The sequence below is a fragment of the Salmo salar genome, chromosome 09 (genome assembly GCF_965601325.2).
Source record: "Salmo salar chromosome 09, fSalSal1, whole genome shotgun sequence".
Classification (NCBI taxonomy): Eukaryota; Metazoa; Chordata; class Actinopteri; order Salmoniformes; family Salmonidae; genus Salmo; species Salmo salar.
The window spans coordinates 79,350,304-79,370,000 of NC_138299.1; the positions used below are offsets into that span (position 1 = coordinate 79,350,304).

At 46.1% G+C, this 19,697-nt stretch overlaps 2 protein-coding genes across 7 annotated transcripts in view; one reads left to right on the forward strand and one right to left on the reverse strand.

Moving 5' to 3' along the window:
- The first annotated feature begins 258 nt into the window (after positions 1-258).
- LOC106611899 (wolframin) lies at positions 259-13,720 on the forward strand. Of its 3 annotated transcripts, none has more exons than XM_014212555.3 (10): positions 259-401; positions 2,410-2,790; positions 4,317-4,393; positions 4,613-4,757; positions 5,133-5,306; positions 8,587-8,667; positions 8,753-8,907; positions 9,066-9,302; positions 9,755-10,630; positions 10,944-13,720. In XM_014212555.3, exons 2-10 carry the CDS (start codon positions 2,412-2,414, stop codon positions 11,727-11,729), a joined length of 2,910 nt encoding a protein of 969 aa, XP_014068030.3. In that variant the 5' UTR covers positions 259-401; positions 2,410-2,411; the 3' UTR covers positions 11,730-13,720. The 3 variants fall into 3 exon arrangements, with proteins under 3 accessions (XP_014068030.3, XP_014068029.3, XP_082812082.1); XM_014212554.3 differs by lacking the exon at positions 259-401 and adding an exon at positions 795-961; XM_082955956.1 differs by lacking the exon at positions 259-401 and adding an exon at positions 804-867.
- Positions 13,721-14,038: 318 nt separating this feature from the next.
- Positions 14,039-19,697, reverse strand: part of LOC106611902 (serine/threonine-protein phosphatase 2A 55 kDa regulatory subunit B gamma isoform) — a 25,610-nt gene continuing 19,951 nt past the window's right edge. For all 4 annotated transcript variants that reach the window (XM_045724012.2, XM_045724013.2, XM_014212562.3 and 1 more), the window contains 2 exons: positions 16,294-16,385; positions 14,039-16,098 (listed from right to left, as the gene is read on the reverse strand). In XM_045724012.2, the coding sequence (XP_045579968.1) occupies positions 15,804-16,098; positions 16,294-16,385 (387 nt within the window). In that variant the 3' untranslated portion in view covers positions 14,039-15,803. The remainder of the gene's footprint in view (positions 16,099-16,293; positions 16,386-19,697) is intronic.

Below are 19,697 nucleotides of genomic sequence, written 5' to 3' on the forward strand. Positions count from 1 at the left end.
TAACACAGATACATTAATAATTAATTTCGGTTTGTTCTATATAAAGTGTTTGACTCTGATGTGTGCAACAGAAGGTATTTGACTCTAGTCACAAAATTAAGGAAATTAGAAAGGGGGGGGGGGGGGCGAATTCTGTCAGGGGGGGAGATTTTCGGCACAACACCTGTATCACTCCGGAGCCAGGTGCAATGTCGAGGCTCCCCGGTTCACCCCCCGCCCCCAAGCTGGTCACCGGGACGAGAGCGAACCCGTGGAGGGAGATAGGAGATATCTCTGTGACTGTCGCCGGGCTCTGCGGCAGATCAAAGTTCATTGCGGGATATTAGAAATGCATTTAGACCTGCGACCAAGGAGACTGCCACAACAAATGATGTAACCAGGAAGAACAATCGAGCACGGAGGTAGGAGCTATGCAAATATGAGTGGAACGTTTACATGAAAAGAGAAAGGCTCTGGACATTCATTTACAATGTAAATTCTTATGACATGGTGTGACTGAAGCATTCCCATTCCCAATTTTAAGCGTAACTGAACGTATGAGGTTTAGTGCTTATCGATGCATGTAGGCTACGGCACATCAAACCACGAAAAGATGTACAAATGTTATCAGCCAATTACTGTATTCTCTGAACCAGAGGCATTTCGATTATCTACTGGTGATGGCTGAAAGAGAAGGCTCGGGAAATGGTTTCGACTTCCTGTATCTGTAGCCAATGAAATTAAGAGAAAACGAAGGAGTCAATGACAACGTCTAATCATAGGCGGAGTAGAAAGTGGGCGTTTATTTTGTCTGTAGAGCTGAAGGAGTTCCCGTCATCCCAAAAGTAGTTAGATCACAGATGCGCTTGTGGAACGGAGTTGTCAAAGGTGAGATGACGAGGCCCTGAACAATTTAAACTGGACATTTCTATCAGATTATTATCGACAAGACGAAACACTGATTGAGTCTTTGACTGCAAAGGTGAGAGAATAACGCTGACATTTTTGTTTTGGACATGCTGTACTCAGTGGTGTAAATAAAATAAAAATTAAAGTACTACTTAAGCAGTTTTTGAGGGTATCGTACTTTACTTTAATATTACAATTTTTGAAAATGTTTACGTTTACTCCCCCTACATTCCTAAAGAAAATAATGTGATTTTTTACATAGATTTTCCCTGACACCTTAAGGTACTCGTTACATTTGGAATGCTTAGAAGTACAGGAAAATCGTCCAATTCACTCACTTATCAAAAGAACATCCCTGGTCATCCCTACTGCCTCTGATCTGACCGACTCACTAACACAAATGCTTTGTTTATAAGTGATGTCCGAGTGTTGGTGTGCCACTGTCTATCTGTAAATGTAAAACAATTGTGCTATCTGGTTTGCTTAATATAAGGAATGTGAAGTAATTTATACTTTTACTTTTGACACTTAAGTATATTTAAAACCAAATACTTTTAGACTTTTACTAAAGTGACTTTCACTTTTACTTGAGTCATTTTCTATGAAGGTATTTTTTATTTTACTCAAGTATGACGGGTAATTTTTCCACCACTGGTTGTACCATAGTCAGAACTGCCAGCTCGTGGTCATATTTACGGTTCCTTTGTCGTTGACAGAAGAATAGATTTTAAAACGAGTGTCTGCATAAGGCGCTATAGATAAATGCATTTGCTAAATGCATATTTGTATAATATATTATTGTGTTTTCCACTAGATTTTAAACTGGTCACCAACTTTTAATAATGCATTCTAAAACATTGATCCACCTGTGTCATTTGCTTATTAGCTATGTTATTGAATGACTTTCCTACTGGTGGAGTCATTGGCTTGGGGGAGATCCTCAGCATTGCAGCAAAGCGCGTCATGGTCACTCAAGCTCTTGCATGCCAACCAGCTTGTCACCCTCCTATTGTGCTAGCGTCATCATGCTGTCTGAAGTAGAATTGGTGTTTAGGCAATTTATTGGTTAGAGTTTGGCTGGGATAGCTGAACTTTGACCATATGGCAATTTGGGGGACAAGAAAGGCAGTGAAACTGACACAGAGCCATGTTTTGGGGTTGAGAGACACATCTTAGCACTTTGTCCTGAAGGGAAGCTATGGGCTCCCTTAGACAGTGAGAGTTGAATGATTGGAGCAGAAGAGTGGAGTGTGTCATGCAGCTGTTGTGTCACTGCACCAGGTGTCCTCCTCACATTGACAATGCGGCCACTCTCTCTCTCCTCTCCCCTGGCCGCACTCTGCTGCAGCTGTGTCAACAGATCCATGCTTCCAGCTGCTACGCCCCTCATGCATCGTTGTCCCTTCCTTGATTGATTACTGACAAGATTTTTGAATGATTCTGAAAAGCTCCATCTATAAAAGTTAAACGTTATTTACACCAGGCCGAGTTTAAACTATTTTATCCTCTTCTGTGTTTCAGACATGGAACCATCACCCCCCAGCACCCCAACCACCCTGAAACCTGTCCCCACCTCCCCTCCCCCAGCTACCCCTAAATCTACCCAAGGCACTAGACCCACCTTGACCCTGCCTATATCCACCCCATCCGTCCCGACCTCTCCGGTCTCATCTTCCTCCTCTTCTCATCCTGGTCCCCCTCTCTCTCCTTCCTCACCCTCCCTCTCCACCCCTCCTGCCTCCCCCCTGCGGCAGCCCATCAGGCCTGTCTCCCAGGCAGGAAGATCCCAGCTCAATGCTGCCAGCCGGTCAGCTGAGGAGAGGAGGGGGGCAGGTGCTGCTGGAGATACCCCGGTCAGCCCCCCTACTACCCCTCTACGACAGGCTTCAGTAGCTCAGCCAGGTGAGTACAGCCAAAGAGACACAACACAACACAACACATTACACTGCAACTGTAAGGACCGACGACTGAGATGAGAAGCAGGTACAGGGAGTCAACATTTAATGAAGAACAGACATGAAACAAGACAGCCACAGCGTCAGCACAAGGGCAAAACAACGACATTCGACAATCAATGCAGCAGCGGGGAACAGAGATGGGAAACTGACAAATATAGGGGAGGTAATAAACAGGTGATAGAGTCCAGGTGAGTCCAATAATACGCTGATGTGCGTGACGGGAAAAGGCAGGTTTGTGCGTAATGATGGTGTAAGTCGCTCTGGATAAGAGCGTCTGCTAAATGACGTAAATGTAAATGTGTCAGGAGTGCGTAATGCAGGGGAGCCTGGCACCCTCAAGCGCCAGGGGGGTAAAGCGGGAGCAGGCGTGACGGCAACACAACACATTACAACACATTACAAAAGAACACAACACTTTACAATACATTACAACACAACACATTACAACCCATTCCAACACAACGCAGCACATTACAACGCAGCACATTACAACGCAGCACATTACAACGCAGCACATTACAACGCAGCACATTACAACGCATTCCAACACAACGCAGCACATTACAACACATTACAACACAGCACATTACATTACAACACAGCAAAGCTCAGACAACAATAATAACCAAACTACATATTTCTGATAAACGTGTTGGTGTCGTGTCAGTGCCAGGGGGTGAGGGGTAGCTGTTGAGTGAGCTAAATAAACTGTTATTTTAGGGCTGAGGCGCAGGGCTGGGCTAGGTCCACAATGCTGCCAGGAATCGATGGATCGTAAGGGAAGGAACTGGATGCATGTAGAAGCACAGCACATGCGGACGGTTCCCTCTGCTCCTTAGTGACACAACACAGATTTACCACCTCTAGAAGCTTTATACAGTACAGCAAGACCTCACTTAGCCTACATAGTATAACAAGGGCTCTAAAACAAATTTGACCAACCTTTGCCTGCTCATAGTTCTTTAAAATCACGATCATGCACATCAGATGATGTCATCAGTGATTTCGGATGATGTCATCTGAAACATTTATCTTCTGCTGTCTCTTTGACTCCAAAACAGATGATGATGTTGCTGGAGATGATGAATTTGATGTTGAAAAGGGTGGATGTTTCCTTTACAAATACACAAACGGTATTAGAGATGGGAAGAAGGACAGGTGTCAGTAACGGTTAGAGAGACTGTCTGTTGGGGGGGGGGTTGGGGGGGCGCTACTGAAGTGGGCTCTGTTCAGTGACAGTTGTTGTGAGCAGTTAGCATCTGTCTACAGGAAGGAACATCCTGCTCTTAATGAATAACACTACTGCTCAAGACTGCTACTGCTTGTGTGAGTCATACTGTGTGCATCTGTTGTTTCCTAAAATGCTATGCAACATCTGTTACTGTATGTATCAGTGCTGCCGGTCACCATGTAATAACCGTGTGCCAATAACCATCATGATGAAAAGATGGGTGTTGTGTCTCTGTGTAGAGGAGCCAGAGGAGGAGCTGAGTGTGGAGGAGCTGGAGGAGAGGGCCAAGTCTGGAGATGCCAAAGCCCAGAGTAGGGTGAGTATTACCCATAGTCCACCTCCGAGAGACCACCAGAGCAAACATGAATAGTCCTAACATATGAACTACAACAGGTCTTCATAAGGACCCATTGTCAGTCTGGGCAGAACAGCAGATTCATTTAGTGTGATTAGAATTGTTTGCATCATCCCACATCTGGCAAGTTTCTTTGAGTGTGCACATATTGTAGGTGATATATATTGTGTCTGTGTGTAGATGGGCTGGTACTACTTGGCCCTGGCTGAGGAGAGAGATGAGGAGGTGAACAACTGTACAGCAGTAAGCTGGCTGGTGCAGGCCAGCAAACAGGGCCGCAAGGACGCAGTCAAGATGCTACAGCGCTGCCTAGCAACAAGGAAAGGTGAGGGGGCGCAGCCTAAACCACTAACAGGAAGCATGGTTAGGTGTAGGGTGTAGTTACCCCTAGACTCTGATCTTAGATCAGTTCAGCACTTCCCCCCACTAATGGTTAAGGTTACAATTTGGGGGAGGGGAAGCTGATCCTAGATCTGTACCTAGGGGAAACTTCACCCTGGAACAGTATGGCGAACTAGAGCAATTCAAGATAATACTTTTGAATTGTGTCTGAAAAAGTACAGTGTGCAATTAAATGGAGTATGCACTTAAACGATAAGAACTTATCAAGAGTCAACTGTCATTGGGAATGTTGAACTGATTGTTTCAGTGCATGGCGTTTATTATGAGGCATTAAGGTTGAGTTTGTGGTTACCATTAGGCATCACGTCAGAAAACTTTGAGGAGGTGAAGAAGCTGTGTACGGAGACAAGATTTGAGAGAGGAGTGAGGAAGGCTGCTCTGGTCATGTACTGGAAGCTCAACCCAGAGAAGAAGAGAAGGGTGGCAGTGTCTGAGATGCTGGAGAACGTGGAACACGTCAACGCTGAGCCAGGTACTGTACTGAGCACTGACATGGCATACAGTACCAATCAAAAGTTTGGACACACCTACTCATTCAAAGGTTTTTCTTTATTTTTACTATTTTCTACATTGTAGATAAATAGTGAAGACATCAAAACTATGAAATAATCCATATGGAATTATGTAGTAACCAAAAAACGGTTTTATATTTTAGATTCTTCAAAGTAGCAACCCTTTGCCTTGATGACAGCTTTGTACAATCTTGGCATTCTCTCAACCAGCTTCACCTGGAACGCTTATCCAACAATCTTGAAGGAGTTCACACATATGCTGAGTACTTGTTGGCTGCTTTTCCTTCACTCTGCGGTCCAACTCATCCCAAACCATCTTAATTGGGTTGAGGTCGGGTGATTGCGGAGGCCAGGTCATCTGATGCAGCACGATCACTCCCCTTCTTGGTCAAATAGCCCTTACACAGCCTGGAGGTGTGTTTTGGGTCATTGTTCTGTTGAAAAAGAAATGATAGTCCCACTAAGCGCAAACTAGATGGGATGGCGTATCGCTGGAGAATGCTGTGGTAGCCATGCTGGTTAAGTGTGCCTTGAATTCTAAATAAATCAGACAGTGTCACCAGCAAATCACCCCCACACCTCCTCCTCCATGCTTCATGGTAGGAACCACACATGCAGAGATCATCCGTTCACCTGCTCTGTGTCTCAAAGACATGGCGGTTGGAACAAAAAATCTCAAATTTGGATTCATCAGACCAAAGGACAGATTTACACCATTGCTCGTTTCTTGACCCAAGCAATTCACTTCTTCTTATTGGTGTCCTTTAGTAGTGGTTTATTTACAGCAATTTGACCATGAAGGCCTGATTCACGCAGTCTCCTCTGAACAGTTGATGTTGCGATGTGTCTGTTACTTGAACTCTGAAGCATTTATTTGGGCTGCAATTTCTGAGGCTGGTAACTAATGAACTCTGCAGCAGAGGTAAATCTGGAGCTGTGTTCGAATACTCATACTAACCGCACTAACTGTAGTATTTGTGGTGTGAATTGAGTACATAGTATGGATATAGTTAATATGCGAAAAGTTTCCGGATGTCGTACTAAACTCGCTAAAATATTAAGTATACAGAGGACACTACTTCGTACTTTAGGGCCCATGATGCAATTCTTCAGGAAATGGGCGTGGCTTCACATCGTTTTCAGATTTGAAGAAAATAGCGGAAAATATGCAGCCGAAGTACAAGAGCGCAAACAAATTCATTGCTTTAACTAATTATGACCAATGTTAAGAAAATGTTGAGCAATGAAATAAAGTAATGACTTTTCAAACAAGTTACCTTACACGTTATGTTGGCTGACAATTTGTTAGCTACGCTGTCCTTACGAACCACATACCGGTACATACTGCTGTAATGATCATCTGCTAAATGACTTAAATGTAATGTAAATGTAATGATATGCTATGTTTGCTAGCTACCTAACGTTAGTTGGCTACTTATACATCAAACTTGCGGGTATATTAACTATAGGCTAACTACCCAACGTTTGTTGACTTGATTATTCCCGTCATTCTTAGCTTAGCTGAATGGAATAGTTTTGGGTTCTCAATGGACATTCGGGTGGTTTCGTGAATTCGCTCCGGCTATCTACTCCGAATTCAGAGCACTCGTCTGAGTGTACCAGAGCGCAAAAAAATGAATTTACGAGCGTTCAACACCCATTGAATGTGGCCGGTGTCAGTAAACGTCTGCAAAAAAATTGTAATTAAATTGTTGCCAGCAGCACAGTTAGTCACCAACACTCTAGATAACATGACAACTGCCTAACCATCTCTGCTATGGTGAGTAAAATGGTCAGAGTCTCATTTTGTGTCTGCAAGTAGCTAGCCAACGTTAGCTTGGTTGCTTGACTTCCGTTGTAAGGTCAGAACGCTCAAATCAACCCTACTCCTCGGCCCAAGCGTCCAGTGTGCGCTCTGATTTTACAAACTGACAATCTGACAGCGCTCTGAATTTACGAGCACACTCTGGCACTCCAAATTGAATTTAATAACACATCCGAAGTCGTAAAATGTAATTTATTACGCTAACTAGCTAGCAAGACGTTGCATAGCAACAGCATCAACTTCCAGTAGACAGGTGACGAGCTAGTACGCTCAACTGAAATGATACCGTTCATTTACGTATGTACTCATTAAGTGTGTAGTATACAATATGTTAGTATCGGTATTCAAACACAGCTTGGGTCTTCCTTTCCTGTGGCGGTCCTCATGAGAGACAGTTTCATCATAGGGCTTGACGGTTTTGGCGACTGCACTTGAAGAAACTTTCAAAGTTCTTGAAATTTTCCAGATTGACTAACCTTCATGTAATGATGGACTGTTTCTCTTTGCTTATTTGAGCTGTTCTTGCCATAATATGGATTTAGCCCTATTTGGTAAAAGACCATCTTCTGTATCCCACCCCTACCTTGTCACAAAACAACTGATTGGCTCAAATGCATTAAGAAGGAAATAAATTCCACTAATTAACTTTTAACAAGGCACACCTGTTAATTGAAATGCATTCCAGGTGACTACTAAAGAAAAACCCTGGAATGAGTACCGTAGGTGTGTCCAAACTTTTGACTGGTACTGTATATGGACACAAATATACACTCACTTCAAAATCACTTCAACTTGAAAATTGTTCTGTTTTGGTTAGCTTGGCATTAGACTGCTGCATCTAATAAGAAGTATATTTTGCATTGATAACCAAATATAATCTCAGCGACTGTTAAAACAACAAACCAAACAACATTGTATCTTTATTAGAATCCCCCCCAAAAGTACTTTGTTTAGAAGTAATAAGTACGTGATTCTAGGCAATTTTTGTTACTGTAAAAACAGCTGTAGCCATGTGCTTTTTGATTTACATTCTATTTTTAGCTGATATGAGAGCGAATACATTCAAGCAGCATATCAAACTGGGATAATGTTGTAGGTTACACTGGCAAGTACAATAATATTATATTTACCAGAGCATATTATTTAATTATAAATCAGATTATTTAACATGGCGATGTGGGAATCTAAAAGGCTAACTAGCTTATTGGCTATGTTAGCCAGCTAACTAGCAAGGGGAGACAACCAAAACAGGATTTTTCTTTACTTTCAACTCAAATGAGAAGATAACAAGAGAACCTGTGCTATTGCCCCTTTGTGGATGTTGCTATTTGGGAGTCTGAGACGGCGAGGCATCATGTTACCAAAAGGTGCACATTAGTAAACACAGTGTTTCTCTGTAATTCCTCCACCCCAAGATGATGCTGCCTCCCAGCGCCCCATATCCAGCTCTATGCAGAAACAGAGGAGAGTTCTGGAGAGCCTCGTCACCAGCAAAGGTTGGTGTGTGTTTGTGTTATAGAATCAAATGGAAAGGTAATGTAATAGTGAGTAAGGACTACCTCTCTCTCTGTGTCTCTGCAGCTAGTTGCTATGACGTGGATCTGGATGACTTTGTAGAGACCACTAAGAAGTATGCTCAGGGCATCCCCCCCTCTCCCACTATGGCTGGGGACGGTGGTGACGATGACGATGATGAAGCTGTGAAGAACCCAGACGACTTGCCCCTTCACAAGAAGGTCTGAACCTTTCTCTCTGGGAATGCATGTGTTAATTACATCTGTGTGTGAAGATGTTATAATCTTGCTCATGGATTTACCCTCTCTCTCTGTCTCTCTGTCTCGCTCTCTGTCACTCCCTTTCCACTTCCCTTTCTCTCCCCCTGCCTCTCCCCTAGGTCTTGAAGTTCCCCCTGCACGCCCTGTTGGAGATCAAGGAGCACCTGATTAACTGGGCGTCCCGGGCGGGCATGCAGTGGCTCAGTGCCCTCATCCCCACGCACCACGTCAATGCTCTCATCTTCTTCTTCATCATCAGCAACCTTACCATCGACTTCTTCATCTTTCTCATCCCCCTGCTCATCTTCTATCTGTCCTTGTTCTCCATGGTCATCTGCACGCTGCGCGTCTTCCAGGTGGGATAACCTTCACACGGCTCTAGCCTTAGAGCAGAGGAACTGAAAGAGGATAATCTGTCGTTATCCTGTAACCAACTAGCAAGTACTCTCTTTTAGGGAGTACTTGACCTTTGGTGTTTTCTTGGAAAACAGAATGAAAATGTTTAGTAGTATGTAACTACTATGGTAAGTTATTCCATGACAGCTATAGGATTTGTGTGTTCAGTGTGTAAAGAGCTGTTGGTGTTGTTCTTCCAGAACTCCATGATGACTTACAGGTCGTTTTAAAAGTAGTAGTGGTAGTGGGTTGCTAGGTAACGACGTAAACGATGCCACTTTATATGAACGTGGCCATGTGTATGATGTCTCATTTATCATGGGCAGGGGAGGCTCGAACAATGGGAATTCCAAACCACCCGTTGTATAATGAGTGTTCAGTGTGTAAAGAGCTGTTGGTGTTGTTATTCCAGAACTCCAAGGCGTGGGAGAACTTCCGGGCCCTTACAGACCTGCTGTTACGTTTCGAGCCCGGCCTGGACCTGGAGCAAGCTGAGACTAACTTCGGCTGGACCCACCTGGAGCCCTACCTCTACTTCCTGCTGTCGGTGGTCTTCGTGGTCTTCTCCTTCCCCGTGGCTGACAAGACCTGGATCCCCTGCTCCGAGCTGGCCACCGTGGCCCTGTTCTTCACCGTCACCTCCTTCCTCAGCCTCCAAGCCTCCGCTGAGCTCCTCGCCCGCCGCGCCCTGCTCACAGAGGTCTTATCGGGGGTCTGTGCCCTTACACAACTATTACCCGATAGTGTCTGGTTCCTGCGGGTGTTAGGAACAACGTTTGTGACGGTGCCGCTAGGGGAGATGGTGGCGCTGAACGTGGGCGTGCCGTGTCTTCTCTACGGGCACCTGATCTACCTGCTGTTCCGCATGGCCCAGCGGAGGGGCTTCAGGGGCACCTACCTCTGCCTCGTCCCCTACATGGTCTGCTTCGTCTGGTGTGAGCTCTGCCTGGCCCTGCTCCACTCCTCCTCCACCATCGGTCTGATTCGGACCTGTGCGGGCTACCTCCTCTTCCTGTTCGCACTGCCTGTCCTCACCTTGGGCTTGGCGGCCATGTTGCTCTTCAAGGTCCTCCAGTGGTTCATGGCTCTGGAGATCACCAAGATGCTGGTGACTCTGACTGTGTGCGCAGTCCCGGTGGTGTTGCGGTTGTGGACGCGGTTCAGCCTGAACCCGCTGGTGGTGGCGCGGTTCCTGTCACGGAGCAGTGTGGTAAAGCTCATCCTGGTGTGGCTGAGTGCTTTGTTGATGTTCTGCTGGATGTATGTCTACCGCTCAGAAGGCATGAAGGTAATCACAAGAAGTAGTTTACTACATTATGCCCAATGCGCTAAATAAAACAAATGACAGGTTCTAGCATATTTACATAGTAAAGAACAACAGAATGACAGAAGCCGATCTAATTGCAGGCAGCCGAGTGCTGTTTACAGCCGAGTGCTGTTTACAGCCGAGTGCTGTTTACAGCCGAGTGCTGTTTACAGCCGAGTGCTATGTAGGGTGTTCAAATGTAACAACATAAAGAATACATTAAGTGTATGGAAAGCATTAAATGGAATACATTAACAATCTCAAAATAAAGTTGAATCGAATGTGTGTTGAACAGGTGTATAACTCCACCCTCACGTGGCCGGAGTACAGTAACCTGTGTGGGCCCAAGGCCTGGAAGGAATACAACATGGCCCAAACCCAGATCCTGTGTTCTCACCTGGAGGGCCACCGGGTCACCTGGACAGGACGCTTCAAATACGCCCGCATTACCGACATTGAGAACGGAGCCCAGTCCGTCATCGGCCTACTTCCTGTGTTCGTAGGGAACTGGATGAGATGTCTCTATGGTGAGGCCTATCCCCTCTGTGAAAACACCACCGACCCCACTGCACCTCACCAGGCCCTTCCCGCACCTCTTCCAGAAGACCCCTTATGCAAACTGAAAAAGCTGGCCAAGCACGAGTGCCACGTGAAGCACTTCGACCGCCACAAGTTCGAGGTGACCTTGGGCATGCCCCTGGAGAGGAAGAGTAAGAACGGGACCATCATAGAGGACGAGGACGCCACCAAGGACATCGTCCTGAGGGCCAGTAGTGAGTTTGGCCCCGTGCTGCTGCACCTGAGCGCTGGCAGCCTGGTAGAGTTCAGTACGGTTCTGGAGGGACGCCTGGGCTCCAAGTGGCCTGTGTTTGAGCTGAAGGCCATCCACTGTCTGACGTGTGCGGACGCCCGAGTGCCCAGCGGCAGGCAGTACAAGATAGAACACGACTGGAGGCGCACGGCCCAGGGAGCACTGCAGTTTGCCTTTGACTTCTTCTTCAACCCCTTCCTCACCGCACGGCTGGAGCAGGACACTGAGACACAGACCACACAGGGCAGAGGAGGAATGCACCAAGGCTAGTGGTGGATAAATGCAGAGGACTGTACACTATGTGGAGTGTATAAGTGTAAACTATGTGCAGTGTGTAAGTGCACTGAGAACTGATTTCAGTATGGATTGTAAGTAATGCATCATGTCGACCACTATCAGGAGTGTCTGAGTGTACACTATGTGGAGTGTACACTGGGAATGTACACACAATCACATAAAGGTTTGTCAGTAAGACATGCATTATGTCTCCCTATAGTAGTCTGTGGTTCTGCAGGGTGTTTTCCACTATGCTGGAGTTCCAGTAGCGCGGTTCAACTGCTTCTAGTGTGTGTGTGTGTGTGTGTGTGTGTGTGTGTGTGTGTGTGTGTGTGTGTGTGTGTGTGTGTGTGTGTGTGTGTGTGTGTGTGTGTGTGTGTGTGTGTGTGTGTGTGTGTGTGTGTGTGTGTGTGTGTGTGTGTGTGTGTGTGTGTGTGTGTCTGCTCTATGAGCCCCTACTGTAGACTAGTAAAACCAGCTTAGAATCATAGTTGAATTGTACATATGGTTAAACTATGCATGGGTGTGTGTTCGTAGTGTGTGAGTGTTTTCATAGCTGCTGAGTCATAGTGGGAAAGGATAATATCACAGAACATAACCACTGAATTACAAAGGAGGGAGACAATTTACACTAACTACACTTTCATACACCACAATCACTTCCACACACACCACCTCAACCTTCTCATTCATAGCCAGTGTTCTCAGTCTGTCAACGTTTGAGAAAGTGTGTGGGACAATGCCGATCAACATTGTGGTCAATAAGCTTATTGACTTGCTCTTGATATGCAGTCCAAATGTCTAATTTTGCATGCCATTCAACCATATAGGCCTGCTGTTTGCATCCATGACACTAAGGGCTAGATTCTATCATATTTGCACTAGCCGACACCCACATAACTATGCTGGAGCTGTCAAATCTACAAGCGGCTCCTGGTATTATACCTAGAGGATGTTGCCATTGGCTGCATGGAGTCGCATTAAGAGAAATCCCGTGCAGCTTTGTTTTACAAGTTCGGACACTGGAATATGAGATGTAATCCACACCTCAATTAGGCTGATAGAAATCCTAATTATTTAGTTGAATGATTTTTCAATTTGAGCGTAATTATTTCTATATCGCCTTCACTTTCTCATTCTGAACTTCTAAAGTGAGTGGGACGGGTGTGGCTTCGTGACAATGATCAAGAGCAGCCGCTCACTGATTTGACAGCTCCAACGCAGTTCCACCTCCGACACTGCCAAAACATCCGCTGGTTAACGATCTGATTGAATCTAGGCCCTACTGTAAATATTTTTGTCTGTTGTTTGACTTATCAAGTCTGTTTACATATGAAGTAAAAGTAGGACTTTGTAACTACATTTAAAATACTCAATAGTGTTTGTGTTTTATGCATGAATTGTGTTTTCAAAATGAACTGCCTTTTTGTAACAGTTTGAGGCCTTAATTCAGTTTCATTTTAGGTACTTGGAAAGTATTGTACAGTTCTTGAATAGTTTTTTGTTTCCTGAAATAGTTTTTCATTATAAGATCATGATGGAGAAACAAATGGACTTAAACTGTTCCAGTTGTCTCCTTAAATATTGAGCTTTAATCATTGTCATGTTGATACCCTTCTTGTAAATAGTAAGTGCCTGTCTATTCAAATCACATTAAATAGTTCTGATGCCACATTAACCTAGCAGCGTATAGGCTACTGAAATCCTGTCAGCGTTTCTCTTTACAGAGAATGACATATTCAACCTCTGATAGTTGACCTGTATCAAAGTGCACTTGTGTCCAAATAGATTTTTGCCCCTCCTTTACTGGTGTGCCTTGTTGTCCCTCCTCTCCCTCCCTGCTGTGTGGGGTTCTGTTCTGATCTGATCCCACAGTTCCAGTCCGCAGCAGGCCTCTAATGATGAGGTCACTGTCACAGGATGTGATGTCACTATTGTAACGCTCTACTCTACCGTGACCAATAAACCAATCATGGAAATGTAAACCTCTCCTTCCTGAAGGGTTATTGCAATCACACATACAAAGTTTGGATTCAGCTTCATTGTTGTAATGACAGTGTATTACCACTAGGTGGTGGCCAAGACTACAACACAGAGACTCATCCACCTCGGGACTGATTTAGTGATGTAGTTCAAAAATCCATATGAAGACGAATGTTGCAGCTACACTTCTATAAAGTACACAAACAGCAATGAATCAATTAATAGCACTCACTATACATCAATGTTAACTGATTGAATAGTGATCATATTGGAATTGATACAGAAGTTTAATAAAGACACCACAGCCTAACCCAAACCCATAGGATGCAATTTTGTTGAAATCTTTATTCAGGAAAAAAAAATAACATTAACATATTCGTAATTGTTCATGAGATTTTTTTTCCATTGAAAATGCATGAACACAAAATATGTGAATCAATGCCAGGGCAGCAGGACATGAAATCAAACAAGTGACAGATGTTTAAAAAATATATAAATAAACAATAACTGTTCTAAAAAAAAATCTGAATTTGTTGAAAGGCTAGAGGGAAGAGTTTAATAATCTCTCTCTCGTTGCTATGAACACCATCGTCAGAGATGATTGGCTCTGCACTCTTGGTTCTTGATCCGAAACAAAAAACCTAGAAATGTCAAAAAGAGTTGAATATCCATCAGATACCATTTAGGCCCTTTAAAGGTTTAGATTACAACGTTAATAAAACATTCCTTTAAAGGTTTAGATTACAACCCTGATAAAACGTTCCTTTAAAGGTTTAGATTACAACCCTGATAAAACGTTCCTTTAAAGGTTTAGATTACAACGTTGATTAAACATTCCTTTAAAGGTTTAGATTACAACCCTGATAAAACGTTCCTTTAAAGGTTTAGATTACAACGTTAATAAAACATTCCTTTAAAGGTGTAGATTACAACATTAATAAAACATTCTTTTAAAGGTTTAGATAACAATGTTGATAAAACATTCCCCATACCTCTGGTTCAGTATCTTCATTTAAAACCTATGTATTATTTGGGCTTCATTTCAAATGTACACCGTAAAACTGAACACTGGTAAACATGCCTTTTGTGTCCGGTAAACACAAACAAAAGGAGAGCTCTTTGTTGTTGTCTATGGTAACTAGTGCTGTGTAGAGGCAGAGCCCCAGAAGCCTTTTTACAGCCTGTTTATGGTTAGAAAGGCAGCCAGTAAATTTATATAAACAAAAAAAAAATCCATCATGCAGCATATATTTTGCTTGATTGTTGGACTTGATTTTTGCTTCATTCCTTGTGTTTCATTGCAAAGTAGCACATGACACAGCCAAGTTCCCCAGCAGTCTTCACAATCAACTGAAACATCAGGATTAAATGTCACCTAGGTGTGACAGTCAGCCTTGTGGAACCCAATGTCCTACTGACTAATGTCTCATGTACCATTAACTGTCATTGTCATCACTTTTACCATCATCATCATCATTAATGATAATTAAAAAATGTAACATGATTTAACAAAAAATATATAATTAGACTTCGAACATTCCGCAAACATTTTCACTAGTTACCACCAGGAACCACAAAGGGTTTTTTACACCAACGTCAAGAATCAACCCAGACCGTAGGAGAGGACTGAGCACAGGCATGTACAGAAACAGAGGGAGGAGGAAGGGGAAGAAGAGGAAGAGGCAGAGGCAGATGATCAGAAAAAGACAGACACATGTGAAAGCTCCTCCTGTCAAGAGGTCAAACCCCTCAGAATGCAAAAATGACCAATAGCAAAACAAACACCATCAGATCAGCCACAATCCAGAGGTCAACAGTCAACACATCCATGATTTACAATTCCATAAACCATAATCCAGCATCATTCTTATTGGGTTATCCAGCTCCCCCTGTCTGGTCCTAGGGTGGACCGGTCCATCCACTGAGAACTGTGGAGTGTGTGTCTTTACAGCATCTCCCTGTCATCCAGAGAGAGAATGTGTGTGTGTGCGCGTGTGTTACATGTTCTTGCTTGCCTTACTGTCTGAATGAATGTGTGCATCAGTGTGTATGTCTCCAGCCTCCTGCTCTCTCTCTCTCTCTCTCTCAGCCATGCATCTCCTGGTTGAGTTTGTCCTGGAAGATGTACAGGTTGTTGGTGGCAGCGATGGCGATGATGTTCTCCGTGGGGTGCCAGGCCGTGTGCAGGATCTTCTTGGTGAAGTCCAGGCTGTCCACGCTGATGTCATCCTTGCGTCGTTTCCCGCCCTGGCAGACGCGCCGAGGCTTGAGCACGGCCCGGGGCTTACTGCTCTCCCTGGACGCCTCCAGGGTCACGTCACGGTTGGTGTTCCGGTCAAACATCCGGAAGAAATTGTTGTAGGCCCCAGTCATGATCACACTGGGAGAGGGGGATGGAGGGAGAGAGAGAGAAGAGTTGAGAGGAGACAAAGGAAGTCAATGTGCCTAGGTCCTTGAGAATGTCCAATTCTGCCCTTGCGCCCTCTGAATAACGCCATGAGTGCAGACATTCATTCCCAGAGCAACGAATAAGGGATTAGAAGAACTCTCTCTCTCTCACACACACTTCGTCTACCTGTCTGAGCCGTTCCAGGCACACTCAAACTTGTCGAAGATGCAGTCATTCTCGTACAGGGAGCAAAGCTTGCTGCGGAGGTAGTCATGCACCTGCAAGAACACACACAGAGATTTAATCAACACACTGTTCACAGCCAACACACACACAGTCAGGACACAGTGTGCAACACTGACAGGGACAGCTCTAAACAGAATCCACAGCATAGTACTCACATAGACAGCTGTGACACTTATTACAGGATATTCATTCTGAGAGTGGAAGGGATAAACCTAATATATTTCAGAACTACAGAACCACATTCTAATCTAATCCATTTAGGACAGAGCCAGGCAGGCGCACGCACGCACGCACACACACACACACACACTTCCCTATTGATTTGTTGGACCTGCTTGTATCAGCATTTTGTCTGCGTGGTGAAGTCTGCATCCAGCGGTCAATCTATGGTCAAACTGATTTTATGGTACGATTGTAAATCAAAACATATTGGTATGTTTGCTTCCATACCGTTCTCGCTGACCAATGAAAATGTATTGTGTTAAAGAAAACATTGCCTGTTCTCTCCACTCACAACCCACCCCTCCCTTCTTAACACTTGCACACTCACATCTTTCCTTTTTTTCTTAAGTGTTAACCTTTTCTCCCCCTCACCCTTTCCTGTCCTCTCCTCTCCTCAATAAAGGAAAGACTTCAGTTAATACGGCCAAATCAGAAGAGTTTTACAGTTCTTACATTCTCCCCTCCCCCCACCTCTCTCTCGGTCTCCATGCTGCATTGCAGATGTAGATAGGCCTCAGTAAGGTATCCCCCCCTCCTCTCTCCCAGTGTAGTGGCTCAGTAAGGTATCCCCCCCTCCTCTCTCCCAGCGTAGTGGCTCAGTAAGGTATCCCCTCCTCCTCTCTCCCAGTGTAGTGGCTCAGTAAGGTATCCCCCCCTCCTCTACCAGTGTAGTGGCTCAGTAAGGTATCCCCTCCTCCTCTCCCAGTGTAGTGGCTCAGTAAGGTATCCCCCCCTCCTCTCTCCCAGTGTAGTGGCTCAGTAAGGTATCCCCCCCCACTCTCCCAGTGTAGTGGCTCAGTAAGGTATCCCCCCCTACTCTCCCAGTGTAGTGGCTCAGTAAGGTATCCCCCCACTCTCCCAGTGTAGTGGCTCAGTAAGGTATCCCCCCCTACTCTCCCAGTGTAGTGGCTCAGTAAGGTATCCCCCCCACTCTCCCAGTGTAGTGGCTCAGTAAGGTATCCCCCCCTCCTCTCCCAGTGTAGTGGCTCAGTAAGGTATCCCCCCCACTCTCTCAGTGTAGTGGCTCAGTAAGGTATCCCCCCCTACTCTCCTAGTGTAGTGACTCAGTAAGGTATCCCCCCCCACTCTCCCAGTGTAGTGACTCAGTAAGGTATCCCCCCCCCCACTCTCCCAGTGTAGTGGCTCAGTAAGGTATCCCCCCTACTCTCCCAGTGTAGTGGCTCAGTAAGTATCCCCCCCCCCCCACTCTCCCAGTGTAGTGGCTCAGTAAGGTATCCTCCCCTCCTCTCCCAGTGTAGTGGCTCAGTAAGGTATCCCCCCCCCCCCCCACTCTCCCAGTGTAGTGACTCAGTAAGGTATACCCCCCCTACTCTCCCAGTGTAGTGGCTCAGTAAGGTATCCCCCCTCCTCTCCCAGTGTAGTGGCTCAGTAAGGTATCCCCCCCACTCTCCCAGTGTAGTGGCTCAGTAAGGTATCCCCTCCTCCTCTCCCAGTGTAGTGACTCAGTAAGGTATCCCCTCCTCCTCTCCCAGTGTAGTGGCTCAGTAAGGTATCCCCTCCTCCTCTCCCAGTGTAGTGGCTCAGTAAGGTATCCCCCCTACTCTCCCAGTGTAGTGGCTCAGTAAGGTATCCCCTCCTCCTCTCCCAGTGTAGTGGCTCTGTAAGGTATCCCCCCCCACTCTCCCAGTGTAGTGGCTCAGTAAGGTATCCCCCCCTCCTCTCCCAGTGTAGTGGCTCAGTAAGGTATCCCCTCCTCCTCTCCCAGTGTAGTGGCTCTGTAAGGTATCCCCCCCCCCACTCTCCCAGTGTAGTGGCTCAGTAAGGTATCCCCCCTCCTCTCCCAGTGTAGTGGCTCAGTAAGGTATCCCCTCCTCCTCTCCCAGTGTAGTGGCTCAGTAAGGTATCCCCTCCTCCTCTCCCAGTGTAGTGGCTCAGTAAGGTATCCCCTCCACCTCTCCCAGTGTAGTGACTCAGTAAGGTATCCCCTCCTCCTCTCCCAGTGTAGTGGCTCAGTAAGGTATCCCCTCCACCTCTCCCAGTGTAGTGGCTCAGTAAGGTATCCCCCCTCCTCTCCCAGTGTAGTGGCTCAGTAAGGTATCCCCCCTACTCTCCCAGTGTAGTGGCTCAGTAAGGTATCCCCTCCTCCTCTCCCAGTGTAGTGGCTCTGTAAGGTATCCCCCCCCCCACTCTCCCAGTGTAGTGGCTCAGTAAGGTATCCCCCCTCCTCTCCCAGTGTAGTGACTCAGTAAGGTATCCCCCCTCCTCTCCCAGTGTAGTGGCTCAGTAAGGTATCCCCCCTCCTCTCCCAGTGTAGTGGCTCAGTAAGGTATCCCCTCCTCCTCTCCCAGTGTAGTGACTCAGTAAGGTATCCCCCCTCCTCTCCCAGTGTAGTGGCTCAGTAAGGTATCCCCCCTCCTCTCCCAGTGTAGTGGCTCAGTAAGGTATCCCCCCCACTCTCCCAGTGTAGTGGCTCAGTAAGGTATCCCCCCTCCTCTCCCAGTGTAGTGGCTCAGTAAGGTATCCCCCCTCCTCTCCCAGTGTAGTGGCTCAGTAAGGTATCCCCTCCTCCTCTCCCAGAGTAGTGACTCAGTAAGGTATCCCCTCCTCCTCTCCCAGTGTAGTGGCTCAGTAAGGTATCCCCTCCACCTCTCCCAGTGTAGTGGCTCAGTAAGGTATCCCCCCTCCTCTCCCAGTGTAGTGGCTCAGTAAGGTATCCCCCCTACTCTCCCAGTGTAGTGGCTCAGTAAGGTATCCCCTCCTCCTCTCCCAGTGTAGTGGCTCTGTAAGGTATCCCCCCCCACTCTCCCAGTGTAGTGGCTCAGTAAGGTATCCCCCCCTCCTCTCCCAGTGTAGTGACTCAGTAAGGTATCCCCCCTCCTCTCCCAGTGTAGTGGCTCAGTAAGGTATCCCCCCCACTCTCCCAGTGTAGTGGCTCAGTAAGGTATCCCCCCTCCTCTCCCAGTGTAGTGGCTCAGTAAGGTATCCCCCCTCCTCTCCCAGTGTAGTGGCTCAGTAAGGTATCCCCTCCTCCTCTCCCAGAGTAGTGACTCAGTAAGGTATCCCCTCCTCCTCTCCCAGTGTAGTGGCTCAGTAAGGTATCCCCCCTCCTCTCCCAGTGTAGTGGCTCAGTAAGGTATCCCCCCTACTCTCCCAGTGTAGTG

Bases quoted from the DNA above. Each gene is read 5' to 3' on its own strand.
- LOC106611899 (XM_082955956.1), top strand. From the start codon at position 840: ATGCGCTTGTGGAACGGAGTTGTCAAAG. The intron at 2,791-4,316 runs GTGAGTACAGCC...GTCTCTGTGTAG, and splicing joins GGCTTCAGTAGCTCAGCCAG to AGGAGCCAGAGGAGGAGCTG. The intron at 10,631-10,943 runs GTAATCACAAGA...TGTGTTGAACAG, and splicing joins ACCGCTCAGAAGGCATGAAG to GTGTATAACTCCACCCTCAC.